The 14539-nt window shown below is 52.6% G+C and overlaps 1 protein-coding gene across 3 annotated transcripts in view; it reads right to left on the bottom strand.

The window, feature by feature from the left end:
* The window catches only part of RAB11FIP3 (RAB11 family interacting protein 3), an 86273-nt gene extending 81927 nt beyond the window's left edge, over nucleotides 1-4346 (bottom strand). For all 3 annotated transcript variants that reach the window (XM_088017248.1, XM_028111617.1, XM_028111618.1), the window contains exon 1: nucleotides 3681-4346. In XM_088017248.1, the coding sequence (XP_087873374.1) occupies nucleotides 3681-4331 (651 nt within the window). In that variant the 5' untranslated portion in view covers nucleotides 4332-4346. The remainder of the gene's footprint in view (nucleotides 1-3680) is intronic.
* Between the last annotated feature and the right edge of the window lie 10193 nt (nucleotides 4347-14539).

Genomic DNA, 14539 nt, shown 5'->3' with positions numbered 1-14539 from the left:
TGCTTCTCCCTCTGCCCCTCCTCGCTTGTGCTCGTGCGCACGCGCTCTATGACAAATAAATAAATAAAATCTTTAAAATAAAAAAAAATTTTTTTTAAAGTTTAAAAATATTCATCCCAGGGCGCCTGGGTGGCTCAGTCAGCTAAGCATCTGCCTTCGGCTCAGGTCACGATCCTGGCATCCTGGGATCGAGCCCCACGTCCGGCTCCCTCCTCAGTGGAAAGCCTGCTTCTCCCTCTCCCTCTGCCTGCCTCTCTGCCTACTTGTGCTCTCTCTCCATCAAATAAATAAATAATATCTTTTAAAGAAAAACCAAAAAACAGAAAACAAATAAAAATACTCATCACGAGGTGGAATTCTCCAGTTTTTTTTAAACTACTTCACTATCGGGGCACCTGGGTGGCTCAGTTAAGCCTCTAACTTCAGCTCAGGTCATGACCTGGGGGTGGGGGGTGGTGAGGGTAGTTCCTAGGATCCAGGTGGTGGTAAAGGGCTCTGAGCTCAGCGGGGAGCCTGGTTCTCCCTCTCCCTCTGCCACTCCCCCTGCTCCTGTACTCTCTGTCTCCCTCTCAAATAAATAAATCTTTAAAAATAAATAAACTAGGGGCGCCTGGGTGGCTCAGATGGCTAAGTGTCTGCCTTCGGCTCAGGGTCCTGGGATACAGCCCCGCATCGGGCTCCCTGCTCAGCGGGGAATCTGCTTCTCTCTCTCCCTCTGCCTCTCCCTCTGCCTCTCCCCCTGCTCATGCTCTCTCTCTCTCTGTCTCAGATGAATAAATACAAAATCTTTTTTAAAAAATAATAAATAAATAAATCAACTACTTCACTATCAGAGAATACTTTTTCTCTTTGCTCCTCTATAATGCATTCTGACATTAGACCTGGGAAAAGTAATCCTGAGTCATAATAAAGGCTAGCAAAGCTCAGACAGGCACAAAAATCAACCTCTCATTACTCTGTAAATTATCTGCTTCAAAACGAGAGCTCCCCTCCGCCATCCCAGGAAGCTTGTCCAGGTCCAGGTACTCCTGACGACCACACCCTGCACTACTTCCAGCGCAGTCTGGGCCAGCAGACAGGAGGGATGCAATGCCACAGATCTGCCTACACACGTCCATTCCACCAAACCCCAAGTCATCCAGGCTTTGCCCCCAAATTTAAAATTCCACCAGGAGAGGGGCACTTGGGTGGCTCAGGTTTCGGCTCAGGTCATGATCTCAGGGTCCCAGAATGGAGCCCCGCTGGGCCCCCTGCCCTCCCCTGCCCACCCCCTCATTTCGTGAGAGCTCCCTCTCTAGCACACACGCGCTCTCTCTCTCTCTCTCTCTCTCCCTACAATAAATAAATAAAATCTTAAAATTCCACCAGGAGCTATCAGAGCAAAGAATTTTGACTAATTTCTACTTTGTGATTACAAGAAAGCTCAGCCGCAAATAACACCCAAAGTTTTTCCCACTGTAATCAATAAGGACAGTTACAAAAGGTGTTTCTCAAACGAAAAGGATTTTATGGAAGTCAGGAACATGAAATTTGTGGAAATATTTTGAGTGACCAAATCTAGTAAGCTGAGAGCCACCTAAAGGTTATGAGTGCAGGGGCGCCTGGGTGGCTCAGTCGTTAAGCGTCTGCCTTCGGCTCAGGTCATGATCCCGGGGTCCTGGGATCGAGTCCCACATCGGGCTCCTTGTTCAGTGGGGAGCCTGCTTCTCCCTCTCCCTCTGCTGTTCCCCCTGTTCGTGCTCTCTCTCTGACAAATAAATAAATAAAAATCTTTAAAAAAAAAAAAAAACCTATGATTTAAAAAAAAAAAAAGGTTATGAGCACATCCCTGCTAGAGCACTGACAATCTGTGAGGGCTTGTGAAAATTATTCAGCCTTCCTGGGCTTCCAGTTCCTTACCTATAGAGTAAGATGAAAACCACCTGCCTACAAGGGCCTCAGAAAAAGGTGATGATCCAGAGAAAACGTTCGTGAGCTTCATATAAGCCAGAGTACTCTCTCAGAGTCAGATTATGATAAAGAACAAATGTAGTATTTCCCTAACACCTCTGACTGCTGTAATGAGGGAGGGTATGTTTGGAGAGAAGACACAAGGCACTAGTAAAAAAACAAAACAAAACAAAAACCGGGGCTCTCTAGCCCAGCGGCACAAAGGAAAAGCAGGAAAAGAAACTGGACCAGCAATCACAATCCATGCTGGCCATATGGGACACTTGTCAGTCATATACCTCTGTGCCCATTAGACTAAGAGGTGGGAGACCCGTCGCAGCAATGTCTTCCAACACAGAGCTAAATTACAAGCAGTACGCTGATCCCAACATTCAGGATGCCCACAGAGACACGCACATCTTCCCGGGCTGACAACTCAGCACAAGGAGCAGTGATCAGGAGGACCCAGATCTTTACACTTACAGCTCAAAGGACACTGTGGATACTCAGGGGGATACATGGATCCCTTATAAAGGTTCCCACATGTTTTAACTGACACCCTAAATAGCAAGGGATCAATTTTACCTCTTTTCTTAAAGACCACTAGGCTTTTTTTTTTTTAAGATTTTATTTAATTTTTGACAGAGAGAGACAGCGAGAGAGGGAACACAAGGAAGGGGGAGTGGGAGAGGGAGAAGCAGGCTTCCCGCGGAGCAGGGAGCCCGATGTGGGGCTCGATCTCAGGACACTGGGATCATGACCTGAGTCGAAGGCAGACGCTTAACAACTGAGCCACCCAGGCACCCCAAGACCTCTAGGCTTAAACACACTGTGCACTTGAACACCCACTTAACAAATGTCTGCAAGGTGAGAAACCAATAAAATATAAAAACTAGCAAATCAGCATTTTAGGGACTTTCTACTCTTCAGTAAAATTTTTAAAAGTGAACACCAGTAACCTGTGATGTCTCCGGTTATCAGCAGAACACAAAGCGTGATGGTGTCTCTCTCCAGGTAAACTTGCCTAAGTGCTGAAATACAGGCCAAGGACAAATCTTGAGGCCCCCTTTCTCCCCGGGGTTGGGTGTGACCTCCGACACACTGCACTGTGCCTTCTCAACACCTGTCTACACGCTTCACTTCTCCGACAGGAAAGAAGCTGGCCCTGATGGAACTGTGCTTCAGTCTGTACCCTCACCCTGCTCTCGGACTCATTCCCCTTCCCTTCTGCACACAAGGTTGGAAGTGAAAACTTTCAGCGTTCAGGGTCTCCCAAACATTAAAAAGATGAGCCTAGGCAGGACATATACCAACCACACACAGCAAAGTGTGCTCAAAATAGGTGTGTGTGGATTAGCATGACGTTCAGCGACCAGGCGCAGTCTGGCCTCTGCGGTGGGAAGGACCGAATGACTTCAGCCAAGCAGCCCTGGGCCCTCAGCTGGGGGAGTCGCTGGGCACGTCTTCATTCAGGGGGCCCTTTTACCAGGCAGCCTGGGGGCAGGTACCCACGCCAGGAGTTCATCGCCAGGAGCTCATCCCCGTTTGGGAAAAATCCAGCTTGTGTGGCTCGAGAAGACGGGGTTGGGGGCAGGGGGGCCAGGAGAGAAAGTGAGTCTCGGGAATAGAAGCTCCCTCGACGAGAGAAAGGAACGTCAGCGAGATTGAGCCCGAGCTGAGGACACAAGGGAAGAAAGCGTGCACTTCCCGACCTGCCGGACGGCAGGGCCCGGGAGCGCTCGCCCCGTTACCTGCTCTGCCCCGTAGGCCGTGGCAAACTGGACGAAGTCCTCGATGCGAACGAAGCCGTCCCCATCGCCGTCCAGGGCGTCGAATACGGCTCGAAGGCGGGGGCCGTCCTCCGGACACGCCGCGGGCTCGCTCGTTAGGGGGCAGGTCTGGCTGAAGTCCGAGGGCCGGTCCGAGTCCCCGGGACCCATGTCCAGCGTCAGCTCGCCCACCGCGGGTGAGGGGAAGCCAGGGAAGAAGTCAACCTCGCCCCTCACGTGCTGGCTGTGCCTGAAACCCTGCACGCGGAGAGAGGCGCTCTCCGGGCAAACCGGCGGTCCGTAATCCTCTGGCTCTTCAGTCCAGGAAAGAAGCGGGCCGAGTTCTGGCAGCTGCCGATCGGGGTCGGGGTCCCGGCAGGCAGCCTGGTCCGGCAGGAGGTAAGACATGCCCGGATCCGGGGCAAGCGCCCAGGCGCTCTCGGGGCGCGCGTCCGGCCCCGGGGCTCGTCCGGCGCTTAGGTCCGCCCCGGCATCGGCGCAGGCCGCGGGCTCCAGTGGGCCGAGAGCTGGGCGCAGGGCGAGGGCGGTCCCCGGCCGGTCGGGCCCACCGGGCTCTGGGTCGGGGCGCGGGCCGCCCGCCAGGGAGGCCGGCCGGCCCGTCTCCATCTTCATGGGCGCGCCCCCGGCCGCGGCGCAGGCCCGTGAGGCCAGTGGTGCGGCGGGCGGCGCGGGCGGCAGACAAAGGCGCTCAGGGCGCGGCGGCGGGCGCGGGCATCCCCGCGGCGGCGCGGGCGGGCGCGCGCGGGGCGCCCGGGCTGCTCGGGCTGGCGCTCGGGCCCTGCTCTGCCCTCGCCCATCTTCGAGCTGAGAGCTTCAGCTGCCCTCGGCCCGGCGGCGCGGCGGGCGCGGGCCCATGGCGGCGGCGCGGCGGGCGCGGGAGGGCGCCGAGGCGGCGGCGGCGGCGGCGGGCGGCCAAGGGGGCAGGCGCCGCGGAGGCCTCTGAGGAGGACGCCGAGGAGGCCGCCGAGGACCAGGCTGAGGTGCCCGCGGTAGCCGAGCGAACAACGCCGCCACCGCCGCGGCCACCGCCGCCGCCGCCGCTCGGGCCCCGCCTTCCGTCGGGCCTGACGTCAGCGCGTCGCGGCGCCGCCCGGCCCCGCCCCTCGCCGGCCTGCCTTAAATGCGGGCGGCCGCGGCAGAGGGCATTGTGGGCGGTGGGGTTTCTCCCACTGGTCCGCGGGGCTGGTCCGGACCCGGACCCAGGGCCGCGGGCGGGGCTGTCTCATCACGGCTGGGGCGCGGAGAACGGCTGCTCCGAGCACCGCACGGTAGTGGACAAGCGGCGCGGAGGCACGAGTGAGATACCACCGAAATAGGCACCTGTCACACGGGGGCTGGGTCCTGCCTGCGTGGAGCGCTCTCGCAAACTGATAAGCAAGGAACACGATCCTGCTGGGACGGGGAGAAGTGCACGTGGCGCTAGGCACAGCCGGGGGTGGGGGCCGGGGGACGCCAGCCGCGCAGAGAGGTCCAGGGATTTCTCTGCGCTGGGACAGAGGTGGGCAGAGGCGGCGGCAGACCCGAGTGTGGGACGGCCCTGAGAATGCGGTCCGTCTCACCTGTAACCGAAGCAACGCGTGATGAAGCACTGACACCCTTCTTTAAACCTATGACAAAGGCTTTTTTCCATAGAAGATCCAGTGTTAATCGCCAGTCCCAAACACCGTGTCTGTCTTTGACAACTGACATCTGTTTCTCTAGATGTCACCATGATCAGTGGGGACACAGGGCGCCAGACAGGAACGCGGGCACCCTGAGCAGGCATGAAAGTGGAGACATGCTAGTTAGGAGCAGGTGAGCTGCTGCGCTCCAGGCGAGGTGCTAAATTTAGCCTGTAATGAAATGTGTCAGGGGAAAGTATGAACCGGTATTTTTATAGGCCGTCGGCACCAGCACCAGATATGTTTCATAAGCAGCTTTGGCAAGAACCAAAGGAAACTGAACCTCTTTCCAAGTGTACAGTGAGAAACAGTGGTAATTAACTGAGTCATCCCGTATGACAAAATCCCAGGGCATGCAGGACCAGATTTTGTAAGGTTGGCAATGGGAACACAGAGGCAAGGGATCCTCCTCCCCAAATTTATCGATTCCTTGTGGGAGCTGTATGCTTTCATGAGGAAGATACTATGTTCAAAGAAAAAAAAAGTCATCTCCAGTTTTGGCAAGAATCTGAAATCTAGCCGATGCATTTGACCAGACATAATTTTCAGAGGTGGTTATAGTGACGTGTCAACCTTGCTAAATAGGAGTGTTAATGTGGGCGAAGTGAAGACGACAGGAGTCCCGAGGCTGCTATGCCAACACCGGGAAACTGCATTCTCTGGTCGGCTGATATGCCCAAACAGAACCCCAGCATGGAAGGCATACATCTTCCTGCTTGGAGCAGTGCAAGACACTCTGTTCATGAAACGTTCAAAGTGACAAGTCCATGGGTGCCTGGCTGGCTCAGTTAGTAGAGCATCTGACACTTGATCTTGGGGCCGTGAGTTTGAGCCCCATGTTGTGTGCAGACGTAACTTTAAAAAAAAAAAATTGACAAGTTCCTGGTCAGTCATTCCAATGTCTTCTAGCATCCCCTCTGTGGCCTGTGGACATGTTTGGTGTGTAGCATTCCAGATGAAATGAATTAGCTGGGTAGAAGCAGTACTTGGATGTGCTCCTCCACACCTACCCTATGCACATTTTTTGAAGATTTATTTATTTATTTTAGAGAGAGAAAGGAGGGAGAGGGGCAGAGGGAGAGAATCTTTAAGCAGACTCTGCACTGGCTGCGGAGCCCAACACGTGCATTTGATACCATGACCCTGAGATCACCATAGGAGCCAAAACCAAGAGGCAGATGCTTAACCAACTGCGCCACCCAGCCACCCCACTATACACATTTTAATTTAACCTGGTAACCATTACATAGAAGAGGAAGGGAGGGTGAGGTTCAGCTCACATCTGTTGGATTTGGGGTCTGGGTGAATGTCTGTGAACACCTCCGTGACTCTCCTTTTGCAAAGTACTTGGATAACCACTTATCTTTGCAACTCTCCAAGTGGGTGGATTTCCTTGACCTCTCTTCCTTGGTGACCTTTGGCTTGTAGGGAGAGATGGGGAGATGAAGACCAGCAATCAATCAATCAATCAATCAGTCAATCCAGCAAGATGATTCAGCAGAGTCCTGGCACAGCCCTGTGGCACCTGTCAGGGGAGCTGAGGGAAAGGGGTTAAGAAACCTCACTTGGGGGGCGCCTGGGTGGCTCCATCGTTAAGCATCTGCCTTTGGCTGAGGTCATGATCCCAGGGTCCTGGGATCCAGCCCCACATCAGGCTCCCTGCTCAGCGGGAAGCCTGCTTCTCCCTCTCCCACTCCCTCTGCTTGTGTTCCCTCTCTTGCTGTGTCTCTCTTTGTCAAATAAATAAATAAAATCTTAAAAAAAAAAAAGATGGGGCGCCTGGGTGGCTCAGATGGTTAAGCGTCTGCCTTCAGCTCGGGTCATGATCCCAGGGTCCTGGGATGGAGCCCTGCATCAGGCTTCCTGCTCAGCGGGGGGCCTGCTTCCCCCCCCCCATAACCCCGCTCTGCTTCTCCCCCTGCTCATATTCTCTCTCTCTCTGTATTTCTGTGTCTTGAATGAATAAATAAAAAATCTTTAAAAAAAAAGAAAGAAAGAAACCTCACTTGGAAGGTAAGAAAACTCTTCTGGGGTAGGGCTCCTTCATCACCTAGATGAGATCTGGCCATGGACAGCAGGAGGGGGAGGGTGACAGGCAAGGTTCAATTTGATCACAAATCTACTTAAAAAAAAAGATTTTATTTTTAAGTAATCTCTACACCCAATATGGGGCTCAAACTCATGCCCATGAGATCAAGAGTCATATACTCCTCTGACTGACCCAGCCAGGCACCCCACAAATCTACTTTTTTAATGCATGTTCTTAAAAACCTAAGGAAATATACCAAAATTATAGTAGACATTACAGATGATTTCCCCTATCCATGCTAGTCCTATGAATTTAAAATGAATCTTGGGGCCTGGGTAGCTATCAGTTAAGCATCCAACTCTCCATCTTGGCTCAGATCATGGTCTCAGGTTTCTGGGATCAAGCCCCATATTGGGCTCCCCACTCACCGGTGAGTCTGCTTCGGATTTTCTCTCTCTTCTCCCTCTGCACCCCTGCCCCACTCATGTGCTCACTCTCTCTCTTTCAAATAAATAAATAAAATGGCATCTTGTCTTATTTGAACTTAACTGTTAGCATGGTTGAGTGTTTCTTACCGTATTTATTGACCGACTGGGACCCTAAATCCGTGAACTGCCCAGTCGTAGCACTTGCTTGTTTTTCTCTTGGATTCTCTGACTTTTTCTTTAGATAAAATTAGGGTGTTTTTTTAAGATTTTATTTATTTATTTGACAGAGAGAGCACAAGCAGGGGGAGCAGCCGAGGGAGAGGGAGAAGCAGACTCCCCACTGAGCAGGGAGCCTGATGCAGGGCTAAATCCCAGGACCCTGAGATCATGGCCTGAGCTGAAGGCAAACGCTTTACCGACTGAGCCACCCAGGCATCCCTAAAATTAGTTTTTAATATTGCAAATATCTTCTCCCTACCTGGGGGTTAGGGTTTCGAATGAATGGCGGGGGGGGGGGAGCACAATTCAGTCCATAGCAACTTGAAAGAGACATTTAGAATAGATGTAACCAACAAAAGTATTCATTTCCAGAATATGCAAAGTATTCCTCAAAAACCAGAACAGCAACTCAGTAGAAAAATGAGCAATAAATAACAACAAGCAGTTCCGGAACAGAAAACTCAAGCGGCTACATGCACATAAAAAAAGATGCTCGACCCCATTGGTAATCAAGGGAATGAGTAAAGATACCATTTGACACCAATCAAAGTAAAAAGTTTGATACCAGCAGAGTATGGGGATTCACATTACTAATACAGCTGAGGGTCTGTGTACACAAGCACGTGTCCGCTCTCCCTCTCTCTCTCATTATTTTTTAAAAAGTGGAATGACGAAAAAAAAAAGTGGAATGATGATGAGAACCCAGATCAGAGAATTGGGAAGCAGATTCTTGGGGAGTGGAGAAAGCCCCCTCCCACGGGAATGGTTCCAGAAGTGTTTGTGGCAGGTCCTTCCCTATAGTGAGCACTGTGGGCCATGCTGGGCTATACATCCGTGTTCAGAGCTCAAAGTCCAGACTGGAACCAGCCAGTGGTCAAGTGGGAGCCCTGTGCAGGGCACTGTGGGGCAGCTGGTTCCCCAGGAAGGCTGTGAAGGTGGCCTGGAAATGGACGCAGGAGAGAGGCTGAGCTCTATTCTGGGTGAAGAAGGGCCAGGGTGAGGAAGGAGCAGGACCACCAAACAGCTTACACTTGGCACTCCAGGAAAAGGGGTCCCAACCCAGCAGAGGGCCCGGTGCCTCTTCCTACTGTCCCCACCTTTTGACCAGGGGTTGGTACCCTCCTCCTCCTGGAGCCTCTTCTCCCACATAACCCCCCCGGCCCCCCGGCTGGTCTCACCCTGCCCTGCCCTCCCAGGCCCTGAGCTGTCATTGTGGCTAGGTCACTTGGGGACAAGGGGGTAGGCGGAGGTGAGAGGGGTTTCACAAAGGGTGGGAGGGAACTTCTGCAGGTGATGGGTGATTGTGGTGATATTTTCATGGTTCTAGACGTAGGTCACAACTCCTCAAACTATACACTTTACATGAGTGCAATTTAGTGTATGTCAATTACACCTCAATCAAGCTATAAACCAAAACTACGGGACAAATTTTTTTTTAAAGATTTATTTATTTGAGAGAGAGCGGGCATGAGCGGGGGAGGGGGGGCAGAGGGAGAGGGACAAGCAGACTCCCTGCTGAGCACGGAGCCCGACACGGGGCTCGATCCCACGACCCTGAGATCGTGACCTGAGCCGAAATCAAGAGTTGGACGCTCAAACGACTGGGCCACCCAGGCGCCCCAGGACACGTATTTTTAATTTACAATTTTGAAAACTAGATTAACATTTTGTGTTCGGTAAGTAAACTTAGAGGGAAGCCAATTTTCAGTCTCGATCACAGTCTCGCCAGTAGCCTCCAGCAGTTGAGAGCACAGAGCCACACTCGTGTTTACTGATATTTTATTCAGTGGGGAAGGATTTTTTTTTTTTTGTCACCTTCAAATTTAGTGAAGTACATTTCTTAGAGTAAAGATAGAACATGAGTTTGTAAAGCACAATGTAATTCCTCCTGACTCAGCCGAGGTTTGGATGATTTTCTTCTCTAAACATTTCTCTCTGCAGTTCCTGGCACCAGCTCCCACCTTCCTGTGATGACAGACAGGCCTTCCAGTAGGCCCCCGCCCAGAGTACTTTGTAGCCCTCTCCCCCAAGGCCAAGATCGTGGCTGGGGGGAATGGGCATGAGGAGCCAGTGGGGAGAGGTTTGTATGGGATTCCAAAAGTCCTTTTTTTTGGCCTCAGGTCATACTTTCCAAAAAGGTGAACATCTAATTCCCATGATTCTTCTCCCATCGTGTAAAAATTGCCCAAATTACATGCGATGGTGGAGGAGTTAAGAGTTAGTTCTGTGTATTTTTTGTTTGTTTTATTTAAATTCAATTAATTAATATAAAATGTATTATTGGTTTCAGAGGTGGAGGTCAGTGATTCATCAGTCTTATATAATACCCAGTGCTCATTACATAATTCTGTGTATTTCCGATGAACATTTCTCAGCCTTCACAAGACACCTGTCAGGGGGCTCCTGGGGGACTCAGTTGGTTCAGTGTCCGACTCTTGGTTTCCGCTCTGGTCATGATCTCAGGGTTCTGGAATCAAGCCCTGTATGTTGGGCTGTGCTCAGTGGGGAGTCTGCTTGTCCCTCTCCCTCTGCCCCCCCATTTGTGCTCTCTCTCTCAAATGCATAAATAAAATCTTAAAAAAAAAAGACAACTGTCAGGTACTGTTTCCTTGAGATGCTCTGAAATATAGATGTGACGAGGCACCCCTCAAACTCCAAGACTTGACAGTAAACTTATCCTTGCGAGTTCAGTTAGTGAAATCCATACTGACCACATTTGTTACCTGAAGAAATAATGCAAGAGATAATCAAAATACATGAATGAAGAGTTCTAGAATCTTGTACCCATTGGCAAGGTTGTATGGGTCTGCTCCCAGATACCTGCACCAGAATCCAGGGATAAATATGAAATCCATCAATTCCCTGTCGGTGTGGGGCTGTTTCACCAAAGCGCCAAGTTAGAAGGAGCAAGGAAAAGGGAAGTCCAGGGAAAGATTCCATCTCCACCACGGTCCCCAGGACAGAAGGGCTGAGTTGGACAGAGCCCTGGTCCTGAGATACAAGGGGAGAACGTAGACAGAGTAGCGGAGTAGGCAGCCTCTGTCATCTTCCAACTGACCTTTGGGCGTCACCAGAGAGGGGACCTAAGACTCACCTGGTCCCTGGAAGAGTACGTGCACGTGCACACACACACACGTTATCAGCATGGTGGGCTACACATTGGACTTTAGTGAGTTTGTTTGGTGTAAGTCAGGATTCACATGGGATGGTCTGCTAACACACATTTTTCTAGAAGCAGCCCCTCGCCAAGCCCACGGCTGTAATGGGAGTTGTCATGTTCATATGATGCGATCAACCTTTGGCCACGGTTTATTGAATAAGAGCTGGCCTCCGGATCCAAATGGAATGAATGTGTACCTTTCCTCAGAACTTTGGATGTGAGTCTGACAGAAAGAACGCTGGCTTTCTCTGCAGGGGTTGGGCTACAGCTTGTACACACAGTGGCTGGGACCTGGTCAGAGAGAGAGCTGATGTGCAGTGAGGGGAAGGTGCCGGTTCACAGGGACAGGTAGAGGTGTGAGAAGGAAGGGATGCTCACCCCTGGGCCTTAGAGCCCTGGGGCCCCAAGCTCCAGTGCACCCTACCCTTGGAGCCGGTGAAGGGGCCCAGGAGCATTCTCATACATTCCCTCTCTTTGGGTCTGAACAGTCAGAGTTTTGCTGCATGCATCCAACACAAACTGGCCTAAGTATCCCGAGGGGGCCCACAGCCCCACCTGGGAAACCCTGACCCCAGAGAGCTCATCTGCCCTGCTCAAGAGGACACCACTGCCTAGGTGCAGCACGATTGGGTCTCCGTGCAGAGCCAGGAATGAGCAAAACCCCCACCTGGACACGCAGCACAGGGTGGGGGCTTGACCACTGGGTGGCAGGCTTGCTCAAATCCAAAGGATAAGGACAAATGATGCGAAGGACAGAGGAGAGAGGGACATCTGCTGAGCCGCAGGGTTTTTTTTTAAGATTTTACGTATTTATTAGAGAAAGAGAGAGAGAGAGCGAGAGCATGAGCAGGGGCAGAGGGAAAGGGAGAAAAGCAGAGTCCCCGCCGAGCAGGGAGCCCGATGCAGGACTCGATCCCAGGACTCTGGGGTCATGACCTGAGCTGCAGGCAGATGCTTAACCGACTGAGCCACCCAGGCGCCCCATCCCTGCTGAGCCTCAAATTGTGCGGATTCTCAGGATTCATCTTCTCACTCTTCCTGCTTTACTCAGAGAGCCCATTGTACAGATGCTAAGGTAGAAGACTGGAGGTTAGTCAGTTGTGCTCACATGTCAGTCCTCAGCCAGGGTGCTGGGCAAAAGCAGGTGCTCGGTGTGCACTTGGCGGCTGGATAGTGTCTGAGCGAGGTCTCCCTCAGCCTCTTACATCTTTTGTGCCCTATTGTGGTGGCCTGGCTCTGGCAGATGCCACAGTGCACAGGGCAGGAAAGAAAGGGGAGAGGGACTGTGGCCCCGTGACTCTCTCTCTCATTCTCTCTCTCTCAAATAAATAAAATCTTTAAAAAAAAAGGGGGGGGAGAGGAAGACGGGGGGTGGGGGGAGGAAGGTGAACGACCCAGAGTGACCAGAGATGGACATGGGGAGAGCCGGCGCAGCACAAGTCCGGCATTTGGGAAACCGGCATTAGTGCTTGGGCCTGACCTCTGGGCCTTTCCAAGGTGCCACAAAGGACAAAGCTAACACATGCAAGGCGCAGTCGAATTTTACCAAGTTACCATGACAACAGGAGGAGTAAGCAGAGAGAAACTCCCCCAAATTAGCACTCCCTGTTTCAGACAATTTTAAGGTTTCCTTTGCCTTCTGTATATACAAAGGCAAACACACACAGCTGTGCACTGCGTCATGCTGACGTCTCGGGAATAACCCGTGTCACTCACGATGCCAGAGCAAAGAAGGAGCTGGGAGTTGTTCATTTAATCTTTCAGCAGATGAGGCCTGCGGTGCTTTTCCAACAGTGTATCTGCCCTGGGACACTGGTGGAGATGCTGGCAGCCCTCTGCTCCGGCTCACGTTTCTCCATGGCTTCGAAGGGACCAAAGCAGAGCACTGTCACCCATTGAAGGGGGAGCTTGGAGTTGGCAGGCCTGCGGACCGGCTTCAGCAGTGAAGGTTTCAGGAAACCCTGACTAGGGTTCACATGTACACAATCACCCTTTCAGAGGATCTGGCATTCCCTCAGGGAATTCAGAGATGGCCTGTGCCAAAGGGGAGAAGCGAGGTCTCTGCCGATCACCCCAGGGCCAGAGGGCCAGCGCTGGGACCGCCCGCACCCCTACTGGTCCCCTCACCAGCAGCCTCACCTCCAGGCACGGGGTGCGTGTGCCTGTGACTGAGGAGCCCCCAGCAGCCGACCTAGACCTGAGGGACAGCCTGGGCTGGTGCAGGAAGCCAAACACACAGGGCCTATGTCGCAGCCAGTGGGCCACCACATGCAAGCCATTGTTTCTGGGTATTCCTAGAAGAGACTGGCATGTGATTTGGTAGACCGAGGCGAGACTGTCTACCATCAGCAACATGGAGGCATCACCAATGCAACCTGCTGATGGCCCCAGGAGAATGCAAAGGCAGAGGAAGGATGACTCCCCCTCTCTCTGCTTGAGCGGGGAGGTCCATCTTTTCTTGCCAGAGCACCTGTTTCTCAGACCATCGGACACCACTGGCTTTCCTGGGTCTCCAGCTTGCAGACGGAGATCATGGGACATCGCACACTCCAGTCCCCTGAGCCAATCCCTAAAACAAACCTCCTCAGATCTGTCTCTACCCTATTGGTTGTTTCTCTGGAGAAGCTGACTGAGGCCGGAATCGAAGGCCCACTCCTGCAACCTGCTTTCCAGACTCAGTCTTCCTAGCACGAAGCCACTACTGTGCAGTCCCAGCAGGCGGCCTTTCTTAACCAGTGTTTTTACCTCAACTGTGCCACCCAAGCTTCAGAAGCAGCAGAGCCTGGCCGTCACCCTACCTCTGGCTGCCCCCAGGGCCTTCTTCAGGGAGAGGCAGCAGCCCAGCTTGGCGGCTCTGAGGACAGCCTGTCTCTCACTGGCCACCCTCCCCAGTAACTACTCCCGCCCAGAAGCGTGAGAAGGACCCTTCTGTCTGCCTTGCTGCTGGACTCGATGCCACCACATTCTGCCCTCCGTGACAAGAAGCACCTTTATTTTATTTTCTTTACCATTGTTTTTTTTTTTTAGTAGGCTCCACGCCCGGCATGGAGCCCCATGTGGGACTTGAACTCACGACCCTGAGATCAAGACCCAAGCTGAGATCAAGAGTCAGACACTCAACTGACTGAACCACCCAGGTGCCCCATGAAGCACCTTTAAATAGCAAGTGCAGGGAACCCCTCTGCCAGGTGGCTTCTCGGCTGCCCTGGTTCCCATGTGCACTCTCGAAGGCAGGGAGGGTCTCGTCATAGAATGAAGGGACTGGGACAAGGGACATGTGAACGTGGCATCTGGGGCAGGGGGCTCAAGCTCCATCCTCTTAA

This window comes from Eumetopias jubatus, unplaced genomic scaffold (assembly GCF_037043125.1).
Source record: "Eumetopias jubatus isolate StellerSeaLion01/CBP00866 unplaced genomic scaffold, mEumJub1_p1.0 scaffold_12, whole genome shotgun sequence".
Taxonomy (NCBI): Eukaryota; Metazoa; Chordata; class Mammalia; order Carnivora; family Otariidae; genus Eumetopias; species Eumetopias jubatus.
This window is presented reverse-complemented; position numbering and strand designations above follow the sequence as displayed.